We start from the raw sequence: 24,991 nt of genomic DNA, 5'->3' as shown, positions 1-24,991 counted from the left end.
GGTCTCCCACTTGGGGGGGGGGGCTCTGGAGGCACCCCGAAAGGCAACCACCCTATTAAAAAAAAAAAAAAAAGCTGACATTTATCTTTGTGGTGCCTTTTCGAGCTTCCCCCGGGCTTCCCTGTAGGCGGAAGGGGACAGTGCAGTCCCTCATGTAACATTCTGACAGGCCGGGAAGGAGGCTGACTCTGAGGATGACACCCCTGGGTGCTTTTGAGAACACCCACTGCAGCAATATTTGGGACCCTCTCCTGGTCTGTTCCGGGGCGGGAGTGCCGCCCCCTAGCGGTAGGTTGCAGTTTTCCAAAAGCACAATTTGCAACACCCCTGCTCTCCGCTGTCCTCTGCCTGCTCCGTCCCGGGTGCGCGGGGGTTCTCTCGAAGCCAGAGCATAAACCGTCTGTCGTGTCTTCTCTGGCCATCTCTCCGTAGCTGCTGAAGCCTGTCTGGGGCAGGCGGGCCACCTGCGGTTCATCCCTCGCCTTCAACTCGGACGTGGCCCCTGCTTCTTGGCATCTGCATGCTCCTCTGCCCAGCTGATCGGTCCGACCTCCTACTCCTCCGTGAACGGCACCGTTTAGACTAGGGTCACGTTGTCCCCTCAGGTCTTGGCTCACCCAGAACCCACGTGTCTCAGAGGCTCAGGCCCATGAGCCCGAAGATCCCTCCAACCCAGGAGGCAGTCAGTCTGTCATCCAAAGTCATGGCACTGGCTTCTTCTCATCCCCCCAGAGATGGGTCTCCATTCCGGCGGGTTCTCCATACCTTCTTCCTGTGGCTTATCTGCCTAATGCTAGCTGAACACCATACAGTCATACATACTCAGGTCAATATATATATGCAGGTAGAGATATATATATATCTATATATATATTCTGGTCACTGTTTTACACTTGAACAAAGAAAACCACTAGCCTGCTTGTTTCTAGAGTTTGTGCCACCCCGACTCCCATATCTGCCCGTGGCGTAACTGGCAGGAGACTGTGAGCCACCGCGTCCCGCCGGGAGCCCGCTTACGTGGCTCCGTCACACCGGCCGACAGTCAGTTTCAAAGCGCCCTGCTCGTGCAGACCCTTGAGGGCCTTGAACTCCAAGGGCATGGTGTGGGGGCTGGCCTGGGAGGTGTAGCCGTACTTGAGGCTGTCGTAGTAGTGGTACTTGACGGGGCTCTGGTTCTGGTCCAGCGGGAAGGGCCAGAAGCCGTAGAGGTAGATCTGGTTGCAGAAGCGCGTGGCCAGGGTGTACATCAGGAGGCCGGTGGTCGGTCTCTTGATGTGGACCTTGTTGGTCAGCCAGTATCTGGAAACGAGGGACAAAAGAAACAAAAAAAGGAGATTCCCCGGGGTTAGGAACGATCCTTTCCGGGAAGAGGAAACGTGGGAGGCCAAGGCAACTCCTCATGCAGCCGCTTACATGGAGCGCAGAGGACAGGCAGCTCCTCCCAGCCTGCTTCTTGGGTCTCTCTCACCCGAGGGGGTTCTGGGAGAGTTGGGGCCGGGAGGGAGCTGGCTGCAGCTGCGGCAGACACCACCCAGGGACCTGCGAGCCACCGGCAGTGTCCCCGCGTGAGAGCGTCTCACCGGCTGATCATTTCCTGAGCCCCTTCAAGCCCTAACAGTGGCCGCGTGCCATATTAGGGATTTGCGGCTTGTTTGTCTTCTGATAGTAAGGCCTTAGCAGGGGAAGGCTCTTGGAATGAATTTCTTTGCAGGCTAGTAGTGGAGAGGAGGAGGGGGAGGGAGAATTAGATCAGTGGAAAACATCCAAGGAGCTCCACAGGTGGGTCTGAGGTTACACAGACATATAATGTGCCCTCCTCATAGCTATGCCTTTCCCTCATGTGTCCCCTTGATGAACTCTCTCTCTTTATTTCTCCCTCCCAAAACTAAATACATGCATCACGTCTTCCTGGAAATGTTCCCTTTGTTCTACCCTCTTCTCTCCAGCTCACACTGACTTAATCACTTCCACATCATTATCTCGAGCTTTGTTTCTCCTTTCCCCAAAATGCTTATCAACCGAGCTGACAATCCATCACTGTGTGGGTTGGTCTTCCTCACAAAAAAAAACCCCCAAAATGGTACTGTGACCTTTCTGATAGCAGGGGCTGTGCCAGATGCCTCTGTGTAGGGGATTCAACAGCATCTGGCTCCATGCCTGGTGCAGCCAAGGCTCTATGGCAGAGAGCAGCGCTCCGCAGATACTCCAGATGCACCCCTACATATCCCAGAATCCCTTGTCATTGGACTGGGGTCATGTGACCAGTTACGGCCAATAGGCTGTGACCACAAATGGGACCCTTCTTGGCCAATGTTGGTCAAAAGCAGGTCCTCTGCTTTCTCTTCTCCTGCATCAGAGGACTTCACAGCCTCCTGTAAAGATGGCGGAAGCTTAAGAATAGGCGAATCCTGGATCCCTGAGCCACTGGTTGGAAGAGAGCCCCCGCCAACAAATGGTACTTTGCAAGAATGAGAAATGGCCCTGATCGGTTTGGCTCAGTGGCTACAGCGTCAGCCTGCGGATTGAAGGGTTCCAGGTTGGATTCCAGTCAAGGACATGTACCTCGGTTGTGGGCACATCCCCAGTAGGGGGTGTGCAGGAGGCAGCTGATCAATGTTTCTCTCCCATCGATGTTTCTCTCTCATTAATGTTTCTAACTCTCTATTCTTCTCCCTTCCTCTCTTTAAAAACAACAACAAATCAAGAAAATATATTGCCATGTACCAAGCTCTGGCACCCAGGGAAAAGGCCAAATATGCTTTTGAGATGATTTTTGGCAATCCTTACTTATTACTGTCCATACTCATAAAATACAGTGCTTAATCGTCTTAGCAATTGGGGGTAACCAATTTAAAAAATAATCACTGCCTTCTTAGAGATGACTGTGCCTTCTAATTAAAATCTCAAGTCTGGGCTATTAAAGGTGTGCTGTCAATACCATGTCCCAGATGCACCCAGCTAGCCTCATTTGGGAAGGCAAAATTAATTAGTTAGTGTGTGAAAACTAAGTGTTCATGCCCAGCTGTTATCCCAAGGAAGGAACCCCTCCACCAGTTGGCCAGGCGCACAGTCGCTAAATTGGCCAGGACGACTGAGGCGACATAAAGGAAGGAGGGTGTGTTCTGTCCCCACCGAACTCAGCCGGCCTCTGGTACGAGCAGCTCGTTAAAAGGTGCCCCGTGTCCCTGTCACACCTCTCAGGAGCTCTTGTTTAGCTGTAGAGGCAGAACAGGAAATAAGTGGGTCCCTCCAGGCCACGGAGTTCTCACTGCACCAGGAGCCTCATTTGCTGTTCACACCTTCCAGGTAGCGATTCTGGGTGGGAAGCCTGGCACCGGGGATGAGAGGCGGGGCGTTTCTAGTACCATCTCAGCCGGCCTCGGTGACAAAGCTGTGTGCTTCGCTCGCTTCCTTCTCTCTCCGTTCCTACTTCTCCCAGTTTCTCAGTTTCATCGGAGTCCAACATGTGCTGAGCACAATGGAAGTCAGGATCATCAATTTGGCTGTGCATGATAACAGACTGTGGAACTCCCATGGTTTAGCGCAGCAGAAGTTCATTTCGCATTCTTTTTAAAAATATATATTTCATTGATTTTTTTTATAGAGAGGAAGGAAGAGGGATAGAGAGCTAGAAACATCGATGAGAGAGAAACACCGATCAGCTGCCTTCTGCACATTCCCTACCAAGTATCTGCCACGAGGACCTTCTTGGTTCCTTCACCATCATCTCCCTTGTCTCCTGACCTGCAACCCTTCTCCTGGTCTCAGCTTCAATGCCTCTTCCTGAAGGAAGCCTTCCCAGACCTCCCTGGAGGGTTTTGTGTCCCATAAGTGGTTCTTTCTCTGTGACAGCTGTGGGCATGCCCTGGAGGGGCCATCTCTGGCCCTTGCTGGTCTCCCCTTAGTCTCTGCACCATGCTTAGCCTCTCACCGCTGGGCCTGCCCTCTGGTCCTCAGTCTCTGCTTCCCACAGACGGGCAGCGGGGCCTGTTGGCCAACATGCTGCTCCAGGCCTGGCAGAGATGCCTGCTGGATCAGTGCCAGCCCGGGCCTCGCTCAGCATGCCTAGTGCCTAATTAGGCCCCCGTTTCACAGGCCTCCTCTGTACCAGGGCTGTGGCTGGGCGGCTGAATGGGCCTCCTTTCTTGCCCACGGCTCCCCTCTCTGTGGCTCACAGCCGTCCCTGTTGTAATTGAATTAGAGCGACGCGCTACCAGCTGCTGACCAGTGTCCCACTTCCCTCGGCCACACTCAGTTGCCTGGTGTCCTCCCCCTCGGTTGCTCACCCTCCTTGCCAGCCAGGTGCTGTGCCACTCTCCAGGCTGGAAGAGCTGCGGGCAGGGATTGGTAAGAGTCGAAGGGCAGGCCTTCTGCTCTGGGTCTCTGTGCTATGCTGTCCACCCACTGCAATGCCCTGGCCCAAGCACTGTCTCCGATGGGCCAGCATCTTGAGAGCACATGGTGGTAGATCCCTGTGGATCCTCTCCCAGCCCTAGTTTTCCTGCTGGAGCCTCACGGGCCAAATCGGGGAGCCCCTCAAGGGCAGACGCCCTGTTTTATTGACTTTTACATGGGCCTGGAGCCCGCTCGGTGCCTGTCAGGATTCCCTGAATGAAGAAAGCTTGTTGAATTTCATGTTCTTTGGAGCCTCCTTCTCTTCCCGAACCTTTCAGCTTTCCAATTTCTCTGCCACTGTGCTCCGTCTCCAGCCGGGTACCCAACACAGAGTGAGATTCTCTGAGTGGGGTTTGACCCAGGAGAGTTAAAAAAGGCCATGGCCTCCCTCCCTGACCCTCAAAGACATTCTGTGTCCGTTGCTGCAACCCAAGAGCATAGTTTCTTTTTTTTTTATTGATTTTTTTTATAGAGAGGAAGGGAGAGGGATAGAGAATTAGAAACATTGATGAGAGAGAAACATGGATCAGTTGCCTCCTGCATAACCCTCACTGGGGATGTACCCGCAACCAAGGTACATGCCCTTAACTGGAATTGAACCTGGGACCTTTCAGTCCGCAGGCCGAAGCTCTATCCACTGAGCCAAACCAGTTAGGGCCATAGATTCTTTTTAGCGACCACACACCCGCTGATGATTGGCACGGTTCATCTCTCTGTACACTTGTTTAAAATGCTGCATTTGTCCATGCTACATCGCTGCCTCTTAGATGAGCTCATTGTGTCAGCTTGTCCAAAAATAATTGCGATGTAATCCTGAAGCTCTATTGGACTGTGCACCCCGAATGCCCCATGACCCCACAGAGGGGGAGGGCCATTGGTAGAAACCCATTCCAAGGCCCTGAAGTCCTCTCTCCACTACCTCTTCCCCTTCCCCAAATCAGAGACCCACCCCACCTGTATCTCCTGCCATGTTGCCTTTGGGAGTCCCTGCGAAGGAAGACGCTGGATCTAAGGATTAACACTTATTACTGGTGCTTAATGCTGTTTTGACAGATGAAAATGAGCTGGTTATAGCTGGAAATAGCTCTAGTTGCACACGTTCCTTCCAGTTGATTGCCCGTTCCCCACTAAGGGACCTTTCCTCTCTTTGCCAAAAGGCAGTCCTTTTCTTTCTTTCTTTCTCTCATTCCCCCCACCCCTAAGCCATGTCAGTTTCTGACACTCTATCTCTCTCCTTTCCTCTCTCTCTCTCTTAAAAAAAAAAAATCAATAAAATATAAATAAAAAACTGTCTAGGGTTGAGATGGAGATGAATCTAGGAAAGCAGTACTGCCTGCCAAGGACCTGGCCCCCTCCCCCGGGGAGGGCCGCTCACCCGCGGACGGCGTGCAGCAGGCGCAGGGACGGGTACGCAGTGCGCACGTTGACCCGGTGCTTGAGAATGAGCTCGTTGACCCGCTCCACGCGCTCCTTGCCGCCCCGGGCCATGAAGGCGGGGATCCACAGGATGCTGCCGTTGAGGCTGTGCAGCCGCTGGAGCAGCTTCTCCCGCCACGTGGCGTTGACCAGGTCCTCGAAGGCACGCTGGATGACCGAAGGGTTCATGGTCACCAGGTCCGTCTTGAGCCCCACGTCCCGGGCGTACTCCTGCACGGGGGCCAGGTTGCACCTGCCGGAGAAGAGGACAACGTGGTTCTCTTGGGGACGCCGAGACGCCTCTGCCTACATCTAAGCGGATCCATCCTTTGCCTCCTTCTCATCCCCAAAGAGCATCCTCCTGCACTGGCCGGCGGCTCCCGTCATCCCTCCTCCTGCCATCGTGGGGACCCTGTGGGGGACCAGCCCTCCTGTCTGGCCTCAATTCTGTTTGTTTTTTCCCCCCCACCCAATATATTTTTATTGATTTTTTTTTTTTTTTTTTTTTTTTTTTACAGAGAGAACGGGAGAGGGATAGGGAGTTAGAAACATCAATGAGAGAGAAACATCGATCAGCTGCTTCCTGCACACCTCCTAATGGGTATGTGCCCGCAACCAAGGTACAAGTCCTTGCCCGGAATCGAACCTGGGACCCTTGAGTCTGCAGGCTGACGCTTTATCCACTGAGCCAAACCGGCTAGGGCTGGCCTCAATTCTTTACAGCACTGTAGGCAACCTAAGTGTGGTCAGGCAGTGACCTCCATGATGCATGAATCTGCTTTCTTATTTCCATTCTTTCCTCACGCAATTTCCTCCGCTCAAAACTCTAAATCTTAAACGCCTACCCCACCCCACCCTCACCCCTTCTCTGGCTCTCAGTCAGACAAAACCTAGCATGCTCTCTTCCCCCTCCCTCCTTCAGTCTTTAGACGGGAGGGCTTTGAGAAGTGGGAGCTGAGCCATTAGAAAGGCCAGATTGAACAGGCAGAACCTGGCAAAAGATAAACTAAAACAGGTTTGGCCGCCAGGCCGAGGTGGCTTTTCCATCCCAGCGGACATGGAGGTAAACACACCGCCCAGTCCCACGTCTCGAGGTCCCAGGCTGGGGCTGCCCGGGACAAGGCTGTCTTTGCGCAGGGACGGTCCCAACAGAAACGCGAGACGCGGTAGTGGCTCTGCCAGGGCCGGGGCCCTGTTTGGGATGAAACCCGAGGCTCCCTGTGCCCTACTTTTGACCAGGGGACAGCAAGGCCTTGTTTCCGAGTCTGTCTGGATGGGGGTCAGGTGTCAGGGCCCTGGGTAAAGATTTCCAGGTGTGTCCCAGGGACCAAAAAAATAAGAGATGATATGTCAGTGAGAATGATGGGAAAATATAAAATCCAAGTTTCTCCATTGCTCTGTCACTTCCCAGATTTTGACTCCAGGATATAAGGTTACTAGTAGCCTAGGACCTTCCACAACACTTGAAAGACTTTTGTAAACTTGGACTAACCGGGAGATTTTCTTACTACTCTTTCGTAGCAGGCTCTATGCAGGGGCCGGTAAACTTTTTCTGTAAAAGGTCAGATAATAAATACTTTATGCTTTGCGGGCTGTATACACTATTGCAACAGTTCAGCTCTTTCCAACTACACACGTTGTAGTGAGAAAGCGTCCACTGAGGATATGAAAATGCATTGGTGTGGCTGTGTGCCAATAAATCTTTATTGATAAAAAATAGGCTGTGGGCCATAGATTGCCTACTTCTCTGCACTAGACCTGCAATTCCCATCCTTAACTGTGCAACAGAATTACCTGGCTCCTTGGTCCACGAACCCCCTACCCCCAGATTGATAACTGGTCTGGGGTGCAGTCTGGACATTAGGACTTTTAAAGGTTCCCCAAGGTTGAGACCCGAGACATCAAGGTATTTTCCCCACCCCCCATTTTACATGGATTTATTTCATTCTGTTCACACTGTATAATTGTTACACAACCCACAAGGCTGTGACTAACCCAACCAGTGTGTCCTGGTTCAACCTGGTTCACTAACTGGCAACACTCAGGTACGCCTGCTGCTCTCGATCCAGCGCCCCCGCCGTGGGTACCTTATGACGAAGCTGTGCGTGTCGATCTCCTGCCCGCAGCCGCTGTTCAGCAGGACGCCCGAGTTGCCCACGATGGCGCAGGTCCGGAAGTGCTTGTTCTTCATCGGTGAGGTCCTGGGCAGCAGCTCGTACAGGTTCTGGGACACGTTCATGGTGCTGTCTCGGTCGAAGATGTAGTGGATGATGTCCCCGGGCTTCAGGGTCCCCTTGAGGACGGAAATGTCCTTCTCGGCATCCAAGAACTTCAAGATCTGTTTCCTAGGAAAAGCAAATGCACATTGAGGATCAGGCTCCCCAGTGCCAGCTGCCCTTCGCCAACCCGGTGTCTCCTGGCCAGCATCGCCTTGCAGGGGTGCTGGCGCCCGGCACTCATGGAGCGCTGAGTTCAGATGCCTTCTGAGGTTCCAGGCAGAGATGGTCAGAAATGGCCCAGAGGACCGTCCAGGAGGGGTCCCTGGAGAGCTTGGTGGCAAGAAAGTCAGTGCCTCAGTTTTCTAATGGAAAATTCCAGTTATGGTGATGGCCAACCCGGTTGCTATGGTTATGCCTACTGCCTACGAGGTGTGCAAACTGCCCCGGGAAATGACTCCATTAGGACACAAGTGAGCTCATCACAGAAACATTGATCAACTGTGTCCTGCACTCACGCCACTGGAGATGTGTCTGCAACCAAGGCACATGCCCTTGACCCGAATCGAACCTGGGATCCTTCAGTTGGCAGGCCAACGCTCTATCCACTGAGCCAAACCAGCTAGGGCCCTAGGTGACTAACCTGCGTCCAGGTTTGGGCACCTCTGCTCTTCAGTCTGCCTACGAGTGGAACGCAACTTGGCGTGCCTGGCCAACTCCTAATCATCCTTCAAAACCCGTTGCTCCTTTCCTGGCCAGCCCTCTTGGTCCTCTTACAAAATGAAGTACTCTCTCCTCGGATGATCTTTTTACCTCCACCTCCTTATAAGATGCCTACTGTGTGCATCACACCATCCTTGTCCTGTCCTGTCCTTGCTTCGATCGTCTCCCCACCAACATGCCTGATTCGTGGCAGCCCTCCGGGCCCCCAGGGCGATGCCTGGAGACCAATGGTTGTATTAAGCTGATCCATCTTTGCGGAATCAGTGGCAGCGATATCAAAGGCAATAGCCCAAGTGCTGAAGCCGAAATTCCTAGGTTACGTGTTCCCATTCCAGCAACTTGGAGCTCTGCTTTGCAACCAGATGTCATGCTAGCTCCTGGGCCACCTTTTCGGATATGGCTTCTCATTTTCATGTTTTGGAGAAGGCAGCCTACCCAAGCTTTAGGGCCGTGTGTATGTGTATGTGTATGTGTATGTGTATGTGTATGTGGGGGGAGGGGAGACGGAGTTCTCCAAAGATTCTCCAAGTGGAAGGCACAGATGCCAGACAGTCCCAAGCAAGCAGTCCTTCCCTGGCCCTTTGGAAAAGTCACCTGTAGCCTCGTACCCCCCCCCACTTCTTTCCATGTCCCCCTCCCTCACCTCCAGGTCTCACAGCTGCCCCCCTGTTGAGGGCCCACTCCTTCCGCCCTGAACCTCAGCTCCTGCCAGACACCCCGGCCGAGCGGCTGCATGCACATGGGCCGGCCTTGGGTTCTTATTTCCCATCGACCGCTCACAGAGGAAGCCTGCCTCGGTGGGAGGTAAACATTTTCCTTCTAAACCAACTTCTTTGGATGATAGAGAGTGGCAATTTGCCGGCTTGCGCCCGAGAAGGCCAAGCCTGTCCCCCGTCCGAGAGGTAATTCCCACTACCTGATCTTCAGAGTCAGTGTCCGGTTGTGCCTCCACGCGGCAGAGGCCGGCTGGATGTGGTGTTTAATGCTCTCGTTGCTTCTGTCAACAGCAGCTGGCGGTGAGGAGCCATTTATTACAACCTCAGCTCTGGAAGGGAGAAGGGAGGGAGGGATAAATACGATCTGCTAGCATGCCAACGACAAGTCCGATCGCTTTGTTTTTGCTGGGGCTTGACTGTAGACTTCTCCAGAAGAGCAAGATTGCAGTAATTACTGGAGAAGGGAAGGGAGTCTAGAATGCACAAACGTTCTCCCCACGGTGTATGCCTCACACATTCTTGGAAGCAGGAAAGGGGGTAATAAACCATCTTTCTTCCTCCCCCGACCCTCCTGTTCCCACCCCTGTGTTTCTTCCCATTGGAACCCAGCAGTCATGGTCAGAATAATACTTCTCTAAGTTACTTTCGCAAAACTCCAGATAGCAGTTGTCGAGTATCGCGGTGTTTTACAAACTTAATGAGGAGAAAATCACAAATCTTTAACAATCCCTCCTTTGTCCCTGAGATGCCTTGTCCCAGAGTTCTTGATGCTGTGTCTCTCTCTCCCACTAGCCCAGTGATCGGCAAACCATAAGTCCACAGAGCCAAACATCAACAGCACAACGATTGAAATGTCTTTGGAGAGCCACATTTTTTAAACTTAAACTTCTAATGCCACTTCTTCAAAGTAGACTCACCCAGGCCGTGGTATTTTGTGGAAGAGCCACACTCAAGGGGCCAAAGAGCCACATGTGGCTCGCGAACCGCAGTTTGCCAACCACTGCACTAGACTATAAGCAGGGGATCCCCCACCCCTCCTCATTTCTATATTCCCCAATGGTCTCCTATAGCAGCTGCTCAATAACGAAGTGTTTGCTGGATTCACGTGTGAATTTTGTCCGGCGTGAGCCTGGATGGATGAAGGAGCTGGCTGACTCTGCGGGTGGTGGGGGTATGTGTGTGTGTGGCAAATCACCATTCTGGGTGCACACCCTCTCTCCACCCAGTTCGGGAACCGCAGGCTCCCGAGGCCCCGCCTCAGTTCCGAGGCTTGAAATCTGTGCCAGTAGGTTTCTAAGAAACTAGGTCGCAATTACATCCGCAGGCAGGAGCCGGCCCGCCTCTGCCAGCCACACGCAGAGGCTTGTGGGTCACTGCCAGGCTGCTTGGTCTGTGCTGGCGGCCGAGTCTCCCAGCGACCACGATGGCCGGGTTTGGGAGGCCGGATCCGGGAGCTTTGAAGAATCCAAACCAAGCGCCTGAGCCTCCACGTTAAAAAGGGGGGGTCTACCCCCAGCACTCGATTTTGCTATTTACAGGGAGAGAAGACATCCATTTGGGGGGTGCACGTTGTCTGTGCGCGTTCTCCCCAGACAGCTCCGTTCCTCAGCATCCCTGACTGGTATCACTCGTCTTGGGTTCAAATAAAGGCAACTTTAGCAGAGAATCAAGGAGTCAGGAGTTACTGACCAAGGCCTAGCATCCAGGCTTCCGGGAAGCCTGTGAGAGGAACGGAAGACTTGACCCTTTGGACTGTTTGCTGATTCCCCAAGCTGTGTGACTGTGGGAAAATCACTTGGCCTCTCTGAGCCTCAGAGTTCCCATTTGTAGGAAGGGGGTGTAGAAGAGGAAGACACCAGCGCTAAGGCTCTGGAATTCCGGAAGGACCACCAATAGCCCGTACCCATCGCTGGCTGCCGTCTCACGATGGGTAGGTGCTTGTGGCTGCGTTTCCGTAGTGCTGCCACTTCCGTGGGGGCCACAGGAGGGAGCAGGACTCCCAGGGCCACTGACTTAGCTGCCCTACCCTAAGACCCCAAGCTCCGCCGCAGCTGATGCCAGCAGACATGTGCGATAGAAACACTAGGAGGCCGGCTGATAGTCTCATCAGTAACCATTGACGGGGCCTCTTACGGTTTAATTTAGATTCAATCTGGGGAGCTGCTCCTCCGAAAGGAGCATATTGGGTGCCCCGGGCTCTCTCAGCCGTGAAGGATCAGCAGGGGGGTGGTGACAGGGATGCTCACGGAGGAGACGTGCTCAGAAACCTGCGGAGAGGGCTCCAGGCTTCTCTGTGATGGAGGGAGGGACGCGGGAAATGAAGGCAGGAAAAAGAAAGAGGCAAACGCCGGCACAGACAGCGGTCAAACTCCATTTGTCTCTCCTTTCTAGCGCAAACGTGGCTGTGCTCCTTCCTAACCAGCCGTGGTCTCGCTGAACTTGAACCCTGGCTCTGACTGGGGGACTGGGGGAAGTCGCTTTGAGTCCCTGGCTTCTGTCTTCCTCTCTTTAAAATCAAGGGAACAGATGAGATAGTCCCAGGGACCAGCTCCGCTCACTGGCTGTACGTGCTGGGTCGCACAGAGACAGCTGGATGAACAAACCGAGAGTCCTCTTCAGTGGACGTGTCCTCCTGTCCTCAGCACCCCGCCCAGCCCATCCCGTCTAGCCCAGCGACACTAGAGTCTGTTGGCTTGCAACGCATTTGCTCGCTGCCCTGCACCAGGCTGTCCCCTGGCCAAGTACTGTCATAGGAGGAAACACTCTCAGAATGTAGGATGTGCGTTTAATGATCAAGTTCGCCTTACTCAGTTGACTCCCTAATATTTGTAAGGGGCCTCAGCAAAGTTGCTGAATGCTTTACTTTCCATCATATTGTCCTGGACGCGAGATCTACAATGGAACTGGGTGAATGCCCCGATTCTCTTCCGAGTCTCCCATTACTCAGCAAAAAAATGCAAGTTACGAATAAGCTCTCTGGTAGCCAACTGCTTCCAACTGGGTGGACTCTTGTCCAGAAAATGACTCTTAGCATCTGAGCAGCCTCTAGACCTTGGGCCATTTCATGGCCATTTTTATGGACAGTTCTCCTCCCCCCACCGCCCCCTGCCCAAAGTGATTAGGAAAATGCAAAGCCAACGTGAAAGAAAACAGATCTATTTGCCAAGTAGGAAGGGCACCGTCCCGCCAAGAGGAGAAGCAGATTAATAGCTGCCTTACAGCAAAAACAAATGAACACAAAATCTAATTTACAAACCTATTAGATTTGCTATGTAAGCTGTTCATGGCCGATCTGATTGCACCTCTGCCTCCGGAATTCCTGCAAGACAAAGGAAATGCATTATTTATAAACACAGCTCTTCTTTACACAGCCCTCTTCAGTCCTTGGGAAGTCCCACAGCCAGCCCCGGAGACCTACCGAGGATGGACAAGACCTCCCTCTGGCCTTTCCAAGATGGGCAACATGCCGACCCAGCCACAAACCCAAACATCTCTCAGGGACGGGACCTCCCAGATGTTCCTCTGCCTGCCGCTTGAACATAGTTTCATCCACACCACGGTTTCCCCTTGAGACTTCCGCTTGGGTTCTGAGACAGAGTCCTCTGGGATTCATTTCTCCTCCGCCACCCCACAGGACACTGCTCCTTAGCATGTCTCTGAATCTGCTCCCAGAGTCTCTGGTTTTCCATCCAATGTGTCAAGATGTTGTACATCACATTCTCTCCACACTTGAGACACCAGAAGTGCAACAGAGGCAGCCAGATGGCTCAGTGGTGCCTGCAACCGAATGTGGTAGCAGTTTGGGTTTTGCTGACGAGAGAAATCATATTAAGTGGTGTCACTTTTTGGGAGCAGGAGGTGGGTGACTAACGGGGTCCTCTGCACGTTCCTCTGGAGCAGTGGTCGGCAAACTTATGAGTCCACAGAACCAAATATCAACAGGACAACGATTAAAATTTCTTTGGAGAGCCACATTTTTTTAAACTTAAACTTTTTCTAACGCCACTTCTTCAAAACAGACTCGCCCAGGCCGTGGCATTTTGTGGAAGAGCCACACTCAAAGGCCAAAGAGCCGCCTGGGGCTTGCGAGCCACAGTTTGCCGACCATGGCTCTGAAGGATACATTTTTTTTGAGTAAAAGCATCCCGAGGCCCTTTCCAGGCCAACCATCCATTCAGTCCTGTTGGATTCCGTTCTGGACCTGGGCTCCCAAGCCAGGAAGTCTCACAATGCTTGGCTATCACACGGGGCCGAGGGACGGGTGAATCCATCTTACCCGGGTACCTTGCCCACTTTGTGCCCTGGACACTGTTTTTAAAAAGCTGTAGGTGAGGCTCCTTACTTTATGTGAAATCATTTTTTTTTTTCTTGGCGATTAGAGAATGTGTGGTTTGAGGACATACTTCTGCGTACTTTTCTCATTGTTACTACTTTCTTTTTTTTAAAGTTCAGTCTAGCCTGTGAGTCAAGGTGTTGGTGGGGTCCAAAGGAACAATTGAAGTCTGGGAAAGCTGTGTATTTTAAGGAATGATGTGACTTAATGAGAACACTCTGGGGGAGGTTGATGTCTTGAGTCTGGATTTTTTTATAGGCTTCACATACTTGAGGATATCGTGTGTGTGTGTGTGTGTGTGTGTGTGTGTGTGTGTGTATAAACACATACACTGTCTTTCCCTGATAGACTTACATGTCTTTTTAAACTATTTGGCAACAGGCAGTGTTCTCCTACTTCACAGCTAGGTGACTGGACAACAGAAAGAATGCTGTGACTCCTGCGTGTCTCAAATTTGCCACGCCCAAGTCTAGTTCTTAATTACCCAGAGCATCATTGGTTCTTCACACGTTAAGTCAATTCTCAGTATTTCTTTTTTGTCCCCCCCTGGCTCGCCTGGGGACGGTGGAGCTCTTGACTTCTAACTCAGGGGCTGGGACTATCTGGCTAGTTCTGGTTCCTTCACCATAGACCACTCGGGTCAGCCCCAGGGCTTCCTGGGCCAGAGGAGACTCCGTGTGACCGTGAACATCAGAGCAGCGTTAGCCTTAGAGGCAGCGAAAGTGCTCCTTCCTAGCACGGTGCTCGCACCGAAGTTAGACTTAGTCCCAGCACCACCCCTGCCTATCGCCAACGTGTTAGTCTTCTCCAGCTCCACCCACTCAACTAACTTCTTTCTCATCAGGTCAGGCCTAGTATCTCTACCCCTGTGCCCAGCAGTCTCCGAGACACCTTTTCCTCTAGAGCAAATCTTATCACTGCGCCAAAGCTCTTGAACTTCATAGACACAGAAACAGTGCTGGGCACAGAGCACTGGAGAGGCCAGTGTAGGTTGCAGCCTTGACAGTGGTGTTTCCATGACAACTGGCCAGGCTTCCAGGGATGCTTCCATTGGTGCCAACGGGGAGGGTGAAGTCAGCAAGCTCATGGTCATCTCTCTTCTGCCACTGCGCACCCCTTATTGACTGCCCGGCTCCTTGCTCTGCCACCCTCTCTTCCTTCCTGTGAAATATTAGCTTGGTGGCATTCAGCCATTTGCTCTGATCTCAGCAAACTTGTGCTTATCAGTCAGCTTCTGTCGTGGTACAAAGAGGTGCCGGTCCACCCTGGTTTCTCCCCTCTGCTCAACTTCAGAAAACACCCGTGAGAACTGAGGACTTTGGTCAGGTTCCAGCCGATTGCGCCTGTCTTTCTATAAAAGCGCTTATGGACAACTGCACATCAGATGGCAAACATTCCCTGCCAGGCTTAGTCCTGATCCTTTCTCACCATGAAGTTGTCACCTGTAACCAGGGGGACCCAATCCTCCTATATAATAAAAGGCTAATATGCTAATTGGCCAAATGGTGGAACAACTGGTTGCTATGATGCACACTGACCACCAGGGGGCAGACACTCAAGCAGGAGGGAGCGCAGCTCAGCCAGAAGCTGGGATCGGGGCTTGTGAGTGCAGCAGCAGTGTCAGGAGCCTCTTCTGCCTCCATGGCAGTGCTACGGATGTCCAACTGCCGGCTTAGTCCCCCCCCCCCACTCCCCTTGGGGAGTGGGCCTAAGCCATCAGTCAGACATCCCCAGAGGGCTCCTGGACTGTGAGAGGGCACAGACCAGGCTGAGGGACCCAGTGCACAATTTCATGCACCAGGCCTCTAGTAATTTATAATCCAAACCAGAACACCTTTGGAGTAAACAGAAGCCCCCCCCCCCCCCCCCCCGGGTCTTACCACAGGGTGGCCCTGGACAGCCCTCCTCCTCTGGATAGGTTGAGGCATGAGGAATGACTCCAAGGTATGGGTTCAAGTCCTCAGGGCGTCCTTAATATTCCTCTGGCTCAGAAAGTCCATTATTTTAAATCATGTCCTCTCAACACTTTGTTCCATCTTTACCCGGAACACCAGTCCTGCTGTAACACCACCGTTCTCCTGGTGGTGCCAAGCGACGGCAATAGCCATGCCACAGAGGCTGTCTTGCGGGTGTGAACGCCTCTATGGCAGGGCCTGGCCTGGAGCAGACGCTCAGTGGGTTAGCTTGCCCTCCTCCTCGGTTAGTGAATCCCCTCACCTCCCCGCCCTTTTTCAATGCAGAGCAGGTGGTGGATGAAAATAGATCAGCATCTGTTTACTGCCCTGCTTTAAAATTTCAGGGCAAGGAAGTTAGAGGCAAACAAAAGAACTCGCTATTTCCAGCGAGTCTGCACTCCCCTTTCAACAGGGAAACTCAGGGAGGGTGGTGCCCAGTTGTGGTTGGCAAATGGCAGCTCGCGAGCCACACACAACTCTTTGGCCCCTTGAGCATGGCTCTTCCACAAAACACCACGGCCTGGGCGAGTCTATGTTGAAGAAGTGGCGTTAGAAGAAGTTTAAATTTAAAAAATGTGGCTCCCCAAAGAAATGTCAATCATTGTACTGTTGTTATTTGGCTCTGTGGACGAATGAGTTTGCCGATCACTGTGTTAGAGAGACCTGCCCTTGTTTCAGAGATGGGACTACTGAGGCCCAGAGAGCTAGAGCCTGACCTTCAGGTCACCTGGAAAGCCCCGATCGCCGACTCTAGACTCGTTTTCCATCTTCACACGAGAATTCTCTCCCCGACTGGGCACCTCCTCTGTGCTGGGTCATCTTTGCGTGTGCCCAGCATCCAGCACAGAGCTTCTAAACCCCCTGTGCATGGCGCAGCAGGTGCACTTCACGCCACCAGCTCTGTGATGACCACAGGAGCCCACGGACCCGTCACAGCGGGCAGGTGCCCTTTTTCCTCCAGGGGCATCGTGAGGGCCTGGTATGGTGGAAACAGACACGCTTTCCTGGCGGGTGCTAGCTACCCTGAAATGCTGCCCGTGAAAAACAGGCATGGAGCACTTGGCAGGTGCCACGTGCTGGGTATACAGCGATAAACAGGACAGGAGAGGGTCCTTCCCTTACGAAAAACCATCTGTATAAGATGGAAGAAAAAAAAAAAAACTAGAACAAAAGGCAATAACCCAGCCCCGAGTCCTCGGTGGCTAACCTCCACCTAGTTCCAAGACAGAAAATAGAAACACCACCACACAATGGGGCTCTGATGAAGACCCCAAATCCCAAAGTCAATACGTTGTACTTTATTTTATCTCAATTGATCTCAGCTCCCCAATGCTCCAGCTTCCAAAGGTAAGATTAGGTACCATTAAGCCAACGAGACCAGCATTGATTTAAAAACCCTCCGTGATGCTAGGGGAGGGGGGAGCTTGTGGACCCTGATGGATCTCCTTGTTATCAGCCTGATTGCTGCAGCCAGCTAGCAGCCAGCGTGGCTCATTCCCAATTCTGGCCACATCCCTCAGCCCTCTGGCTCCTGTGTGCCAGGCCATGGAGCCTGTGTAGAACCATGAGTCACCCTGCTAACCATACTTAACTTTATCTGGGCCTGGGCGTTCTTTTTTTAATATAGTTTGTTTGTTTGTTATTTCAGAGAGGAAGGGAGAGGGAGAAAGAGACAGAAGCGTCAATGATGAGAGAGAATCATGGATTGGCTGCCTCCTGCATGCCCCCTACGGGGGATCAAGCCCGCAACCTGGGCATGGAGCCCACAACCTGGGCATGTGCCATGATCTGGAATCAAACTATGACCTCCTGGTTCATAGATGGACACTCAACCACTGAGCAACACCAGCCGAGCCATCCTTGTCTTTTAAGTCATCCACAAGATGGTTTGATTGGAGGATGCTGTGCTTGAACACTGGGCAGTTTCCCAGATACAGTGGGAAATTATCTCTGGTACTGTTTCTGGAAGAGATTAGCTCCCTCTCTCTGGAAGTTTTGCAAGGAGTTGTCATAGCTTCCCTCTCTCTGGGGCACGTGGTGGCCAGCCTGTCGGCAATGGGTAGACCTCAGTCATTTTCCCGGTCTGCCTTCGCTGGTTTGCATAATTTTACTTTATTGGCTTAATACTTTGCTTTATTTAAATCGACTCACTTAGAAACATAAATGAATCGATCACAAAGGAATCTTGATTTCACCATCCTAAGTAGAATACCACTATCCCTTGCCCTAAATAGAAAATAATGGCAACAATATATGCAATTACGTTCTTGACTTCCATCCCGCCCGGAGGCTGTCTTTATCCGAAGGGGCAGATGGGTCCTAAGAGGCTCCCATACTCTCACCTTCCGTCACCCCTAGAGGCCTTCGCCCCTCCATTCCTCCATTTCTCGTAACTGGGAGTGGAGTTTGGAATTAGACAGCAGGTTGGGCAGCTCACTAAGGCCACTCAGAGCTCTAGGGAACTGTTACTGTGTGTGCCATCGGTGAAGGGGGGCCCTTGGCTGTGGAAGTAGTCACATCTTAGCCAAGCTCACAAGGGACTCAAGGCCAAGGCCAAGGCCAAGGAGTGCTTTGCTGCCCAGCTTCTCTGGAGATTTCTCTTCCTGTTCCAGCCCTGGGTCAAGGTTGTTTCTCACCCAGGTATGCTGCAGCCTCCTTAGAGATCTTCCGTAATCAATTCAGCCCTTCGTTAGGATTCCTCCTTGCTGTACCTCATACCTGGGTCTCATCGGGAGAGGGACAATGAGAGAAGCATCTCTGTGCTCAGGGCTAACTCCCGGCACCTGGGCAAGAGTGGCTAGACCTCGATACAACCCAGCTCTTTTCTATTTATGAAGCACGTAATTTACCATCTGTTTATTTGTCCATAAAGTGGGTCTTGCAGGGGTTTTATAATAAAGGTGTGAAATAATATATGAAAAATTCTGGTGCACCCTTGAAGCAAACACTAAAGGAGGCAGGTGGTAAGGAAAGGGGCAGCTGGGACCTTGGATCTGGGAGGGAGGGGTGCTCTGGGCTGTAGTGCCCTTGACCTCCATCCAGGTCTTCCCTCTATGGGGTTTAGGCTTTCCGGAGACCGATGGGTCCTTCCACTGAGTGGGGGCAGGCAGGCAGGCAGGCCAACAGCGTTCACAGAGGACCCACAAAAAAGTACTCATGCGCACCCCCCACGGTTCTAACTTCCGGGGTCGGCTGCTCGGGCCCCTTCCAGGAAGTGCGTTCCAGTAGATGCATCACAAAAAATGTGATGATTTCTCTAATTCCAGGTTTTTGTCCTTTCCTCTTTTTCTCCCTCCACTCACCTCCCCACCATGCCTCTTGGTATTAACACAGTTTTTTGAGTTAAATAATGCATGGACGTTGTGTGTTGTTAAAACCAAAATCCCACTCTCAAATCAATGTGTCTTGGGCACCTGCCAGGCGCTCCTCATGCTGATTAGGGGATAGTTTAGCGTTCACGTGAAGGGACTCTCAAACTTCCGGAAGCAGCGGTGCGGTGGGAGGAGCTTGCGCGCAAGCTTAGGGCTTACAGAAGAGTATTCAAAAGTCGCCGTGCTATCCGTTTACCCACTCATTCTCTCCGGAGAGCGTATGCTTCCTCCCTTCATTATTTAAGCGCCGCTGACATTTACCGAGAAAGGCGTGAATTAATCCTGGCTGCCGCTCCAGCGAGCTCAGCCAGCATCCTTGTTCTTGAAATCGGAGATGGGGATACCGGACAGCAAGCGCCCCCACCTCAGTGGGCAGAGTCCAAGAGACGTTTAAGGAGGCTGCAGTGTGCCTGGGCGTTTAACTTCTTTCTCGATAGTTAAATAAACGCCAGAGTCCGGCTGTAGCACTGCCCCCTTCAGCCTGTTGGCGTTATTCTTCCAGGTTTCTCTCTCCCACAGATCTTCGTGTTTGCAGGCTCTGTCCTTGGGAAATCCGAGCATGCGTATTTCCCCACTGGCTGTCATCTCTGGACAGTTCTCATCCTTTGGAGTCTGGATTTAAACCCCAGCACCGCCACTTCCTGGCTGTGTGGCTGTGGCTGAGTTGCTTAACCGCTCTGGGCCTTAGCTTCCTCATCTGCGTCAAGACGATGACAGGAACTCAGACTCCAGGGGGTGGCCGGGGAGGTGACAGGTGTGAGTATAGCCAAAGGGCTTAGGATATGGCCTCGCACACAGCAGAGAGGACAAAAATGATCGCTGTAATTCCTGCTGACACCGGCCTCCGAGGGGAAAAGATGGGTGAGGTACTCTTCAAGATTGACTCGGAGCCAGACGATTGGATTTCAGGGGTCAGTAATATTTCCAGAGAATTGGGGTCGGGGAGTCACAGGTTAACCAACCTCTTGAGCTAACAAGGCCATCACAAGATTTATCTGCCACCTCCCTCCTTCAGGAAAGAAAGGGCATCCGTGCCTTCCAGAAAACAAGAACGGCATCTCAGAATATGGAACAGTTCTCAGGACAGCCCGATGGGCAACTTGAAACGAACATACTTGCTGTTCACCGCACTGTGCCTTCTCTCTTCTTTCTTTTTCTTCTGCGATCGCCCCCCAGATGCAGGCCAGCATCTGGGGACCACCGACCTCAGGGTCATGCAACCTCCAGACGTTGACAGAGGCTGGGATTTGTAGCTCGGGGCCTCACTGAGGGACCAGGAAGCAGAGCCGAGTGCGTCGGACAATAATAAGAAAAAGCGTTCGGGGAAACTCTGTGAATGAATGGCTAGAGCGTCATGCATTCACTCTCCCAGAGCAATTCCAGAACTCAAACACCCCCCCACACACACACCAGGTGGGAGCTGGGTGAATCAAGACTTCTTGTCTAGCTACGTCGGGCGGAGCCCCTTCCTGCCGACCTCTCATAGACACGTCTTGTCGGGGCCACTGCTGTCTCCCCACTGGAGCAGTCCCCTGCGCCAGCGTGAAGCCTGAGACAGCTGACGCCAAGAAAACCCTGGGACAAACAGGTCCCGTCAGGACACCAGGCAGTTTCCTCGCCGAGTGACGAATCGCAGGCCACCGGGGAGCATTTACAACCGGCCCAGCTGCCACCCAGGAGAGTGACTAATCCCAGCACTTAAGGACAGGCCCCAGACCAGCAGTCATTCAGGCACTGATGGCACCTAAGCATCTCACCCCGGGCTTCTCTGGGGAGATGGCTTATCTCCCAATGCACCCCCTTTCCCTCCACCCGCCCATGGCATTCAGGTCCCAGCCCCTCCCTCAGGCATGGTCACTGATGTTTCCATCTGTCTGTCTGATTCACTTCTGCTGAGAGAGATGAGGCTCCGGGCTTGTCTCGGGGCCACACAGCTGCCACAAGTCTTGACCGACCCACCCCCACTCCCTGGTGTGACCAGCATTGGAAAACCAAAACCCAGCCTGCAGGTGCTATTTTAATAAAGAGTAGCTTTGTGATGACACAGGCAGACCTGGCCTCCCATGTCTCACACCCTCAGTATTTCAGACACATGACTCGCGGCCTCCTTCCTGGGGACCAGCCCTCGCAAGGAGACGATTGGCCCCAAGTTCAGTCTGCTCTTAATGCCAGCATGGGGGCAGGTCAAGTGATAAAGACAGAGAGGGCACTTGGGCTCTGGCATTAGGAGGGTGGCCAGGCTGTGTGGGCAAGAAAGGACTCTCGGCCGAAACCGGTTTGGCTCAGTGGATAGAGGGTTGGCCTGTGGACTGAAAGGTCCCAGGTTTGATTCCGGTCAAGGGCATGTACATTGGTTGCGGGCACATCCCCCGTAGGGGGTGTGCAAGAAGCAGCTGATGGATGATTCTCTCTCACCAATGTTTCTAACTATCTCTCTCTCTTCCTCTCTGTAAAAAGTCATTAAAATATATTTAAAAAACCTGCGTTCTGAGCAGGTGCAGGGTGTTTGTTATTAAAATAGCATCGCCCTTTGGGGGGCAGAAGGCTGAATGCTTGTTTTCGTCATGTCCTAGGCCCGAGTTCATCCAAATGATATTTTATGGGCTTCGTTTAATAAGCCATATACTTATCACCAGGGGCTGGGGGTAAGGAAAATTAAGCCATAATTGTTGAGCCCATCTCCATAGGATACTGGCGTGCTCAGAGTATATAAAGGAGGGACAGCTACCCCAGACATTCTGAAGGAGTGGGGCGGGGTCTGAGAATGCTTTGCAAGGAGGTTGTTTTCAGAAAGAAGAACGCGTGTGCCAAGGCCCGGAAGCTTGAAGCCACGGTGCATTCTGGGAACTGGGAACCATGTGGCATGGATGGCTGGAGCCCAGGAAAATGGAACAGGGGGGCAGGGGCTAGGTTGTGTATTATCTGTGCTCCAAGCAAATTTTATCATTTTAAATTACAAAATTCCACTGACTCTGAGAAGCATTTATAACTTGCAATTTACAACAACATCCCCAATGAGTAAGACCCAAACCGTTTTAAAACCCAGCAACCCTGCTCCATAACAGGAGAGAGACCATGAGTGGTGAATTGGTTTCCAAACTGAACACCTATTTACAATGTAAATGTGATGCTAGAATCTATTGGCAATGAGAACTTGGAACGAGCTAGTTAAAAACCAGAGTCTCTTTCCTTCCTGTTTTATCCCCCAATCGTGTTTCTATCTGAGTGAAGTATCCGGGACTGGAGAGAAGAAGGAACTTTAGGGAGAAAAAAAGTCGCATCGTCTTGAGCAGATTTGCATGCTCCTTAGAGAGTGTCTGGCTGTCAAGACGCAGAGAAAAGGTCATTTCCCTTCCCATCGACTGGACTTGGCCTCTAAAAGGTGCCCCTTACCTCGCTCTCGGCTGTCAGCATGGCTGCCAATTTTTTCCCAGGCAGGGGACCTCCCCCACAATGAAATGGGGGATCCCCCCACCCCCCAATGAAACAGGTCCTGGGGGCATACTCATAGCACAAGAGTCTGGGTTTTGTTTCCTTTTGTTTTTAATACTTTTTTTTTTTAATTTTTATTGTTCTCTGAGAGGAAAGAGAGGAGACAGAAACATCAGTGATGAGAGAGAATCACAGACCGGCTGCCTCTTGCACGCCCCCTACTGGGGATCGGCAACCTGGGCCTGTGCCCTGACTGGGAATTGAACCTTGACCTCCTGGTTCTTAGGTCGACACTCAACCACTGAGCCACGGGATGGGCGGGTTTTAAATAGATATGCAAGCACCCTTCTTAGCTCAGGCCTTAGAGCTTACGGCTGGCCTGTTGAAACAACCTGATGTAGGGAATGGGGGCGTTTACGACACACCTGGCAGGAAAGTGCAGCTTTACGTGCAAAGTGATGACCTGATGGCATTAAAAAAATCAGCAGTCCCCGGCATGTAGAAGGCATTTCGCAAAAGTTCAGTGAATGGACGAGCGAGCGAGGGGTGCCCGCATGCACACCCAGCATCATTAGGATTTTATAGCAGAACAATGGGCAGCCGCTGGTCCCGCCCTCTCACATGCCCAGGTCAGCGAGTGCCCTGGGCCAGGCCGAGCCCACATCCGGGAGGAGAGTGGGGGGCCGGGGGTTAGAGCAAGGCCCCCCCCAGTGGGACCCCCATCACCCCAAAGGTGGCCAGCCCGTTTCCCCTGCTACCCACGCTGTGGAGTTAAGCGGTGACAGCAAGCTCCCTGTCTGTGTGGGAGCTGTTGGCGCGCCGCGTATTCACTCGGCGGCATCTGTGAAAGTTTTCGGAGCTCGTGGTGGGGGAAAGCTAGGATGATATGGAGAAAGAGGCAGAGAGGGTTCTGGAAGCGCGGTGGGGTTCACAGGAGGGACCCTGGGGTGGCCCTGATGGACAGGGGCAGGGAGAAAGGGAAGCGGCGCCGGCCCCAGGTGTGGGTCCATGGGGCGTGGGCACCCTCGGCCTAAGACTGGCATTAATTTCCCTTTCGAGGAAACTGTCAACCGCAGGCTCTCCACTCCGTGCTGAAGGAGGGGCGCAAGAGGCACGGATGCCAGGGTTGGCACTAGCCCCCTGGAGCAAGGGACCTCCTGCCCACGCTGAGAACTCGCCGTCTCAGGGCACAGGGCCGGGTAGCTCTGCTCTGGGCCCCTCCGAACCCCCGCTGCCCCCCACCTGCCCACTGCGGGCTGGAGGCTTTGTGTGGCGCGGAAGCAGAGAGGGGCCGGGCCCCACGTGCGTGCGTGCGGGAGGCTGCCGGGCGGGGTGCGAGCATCTCCGGGACCCACGGCTGGGGTGTTCCGCGCTAGGACAGGGGCTCGCCGCCGCGCCCCCTCTCTGGAGAGATCCCCAGAAACGCTGGGGCGAGACCGCGCGACAGGGGGCCCCGAGGACCACCGGGCGGCGACATAGACTTTCCAGAAAGGTCTCTGTCTCCCGCGGGGAGAGCGCACGGGAGCTCGGGGGGGGGGGGGGGTGTGCAGGGGCGCCGTGGGTTCGCTGCGCTTCCAAAGCCAGGCGAGGGCAGGGGGGGTCTCAGCCCAGCCCCGCGCGCATCCCAACGCCAGGCTCTTCGGACCGCGGGGAGAGCGCGCGTGTGTCTTTCTCTACCGGGGACACTCCCCTTTCCCGGGAGCCCCCCATGCAGAGCCTGGCCCTCCGCCGGGTCTGGGGATCCCTTCCCCCAGCGCACAGATCCCCGCGCGTCCCTTGCCCACTTTGCCAGGGCGAGAAAGCGGCCGAGCCGGAGACAAAGAAACTCCTGCCTCCTCCGCTGCCGGCCCCTCCGCCCGCCCCAGACACTCCCCGGCGACATCGCGCGTGGACACTCCGGAGAAGGGAGGGGGACACGGGGGCCGGCCGGCCGGCTGGAGGCTGCCCGGGGGACACCCCACCCGCCGCTCCCCAAACCGTCCCGGGCCCAAGGCGCGGCCACCCTGGCCACGAGCGCCCGCCACCTAGGGGGGCGCGGCGCGCACAAAGCGGATCGGGGTGATGGGGTGGGCGTGTGCGGAGTCCGGGAGGGATAGATCCCGCCGCCGCCCGGCGCAGCTATTTACCCGATCTCTTCCTCGATCTCCGAGATGTCCGCGAAGATGAGGCAGACCACCAGCAACGTGAGCGCAGCCAGCAGCCAGCTCCGGAACTGCAGCTGCATGGTGGCTTCGCGCCCCCGGGAGGGACCGTGCGGGCCGGAGCGGGGAGCGGGGCGCAGCCGGGCAGACACCCCGCGCTCCCGGCGATCGGGGCCGGCGGCGGCGGCAGCTGCGACAGCGGCACACAGGGGTTGTTGCTCAGGCGCGGCGAGCCAGCTCTCCCTCTCCCCCTCGGCTCCAGCCCGCCCCTTCTCTCCCCCTCCCCTCCCTTT

At 53.6% G+C, this 24,991-nt stretch overlaps 1 protein-coding gene across 1 annotated transcript; it reads right to left on the bottom strand.

Annotated features, from left to right (window-relative positions):
* Positions 1-212: 212 nt before the first annotated feature.
* On the bottom strand, positions 213-24,845 carry ST8SIA2 (ST8 alpha-N-acetyl-neuraminide alpha-2,8-sialyltransferase 2). Its single transcript, XM_036411857.2, has 6 exons — positions 24,684-24,845; positions 12,723-12,785; positions 9,667-9,795; positions 7,899-8,156; positions 5,771-6,064; positions 213-1,299 (listed from the first exon to the last, which is right to left on the bottom strand). The coding sequence occupies exons 1-6, from the start codon at positions 24,779-24,781 to the stop codon at positions 1,014-1,016; spliced, it is 1,128 nt and encodes a 375-aa protein (XP_036267750.1). The 5' UTR covers positions 24,782-24,845; the 3' UTR covers positions 213-1,013.
* Positions 24,846-24,991: the final 146 nt, after the last annotated feature.

The sequence above is a fragment of the Pipistrellus kuhlii genome, unplaced genomic scaffold (assembly GCF_014108245.1).
Source record: "Pipistrellus kuhlii isolate mPipKuh1 unplaced genomic scaffold, mPipKuh1.p scaffold_m20_p_42, whole genome shotgun sequence".
In the NCBI taxonomy this organism is placed as follows: Eukaryota; Metazoa; Chordata; class Mammalia; order Chiroptera; family Vespertilionidae; genus Pipistrellus; species Pipistrellus kuhlii.
This window is presented reverse-complemented; position numbering and strand designations above follow the sequence as displayed.

Bases quoted from the DNA above. Each gene is read 5' to 3' on its own strand.
- ST8SIA2 (XM_036411857.2), bottom strand. From the start codon at position 24,781: ATGCAGCTGCAGTTCCGGAGCTGGCTGCTGGCTGCGCTCACGTTGCTG. The intron at 12,786-24,683 runs GTAAATAGCTGC...TTTGTCTTGCAG, and splicing joins GAGATCGAGGAAGAGATCGG to GAATTCCGGAGGCAGAGGTG. The intron at 1,300-5,770 runs GTGAGCGGCCCT...CCTCGTTTCCAG, and splicing joins CTGCTGCACGCCGTCCGCGG to ATACTGGCTGACCAACAAGG.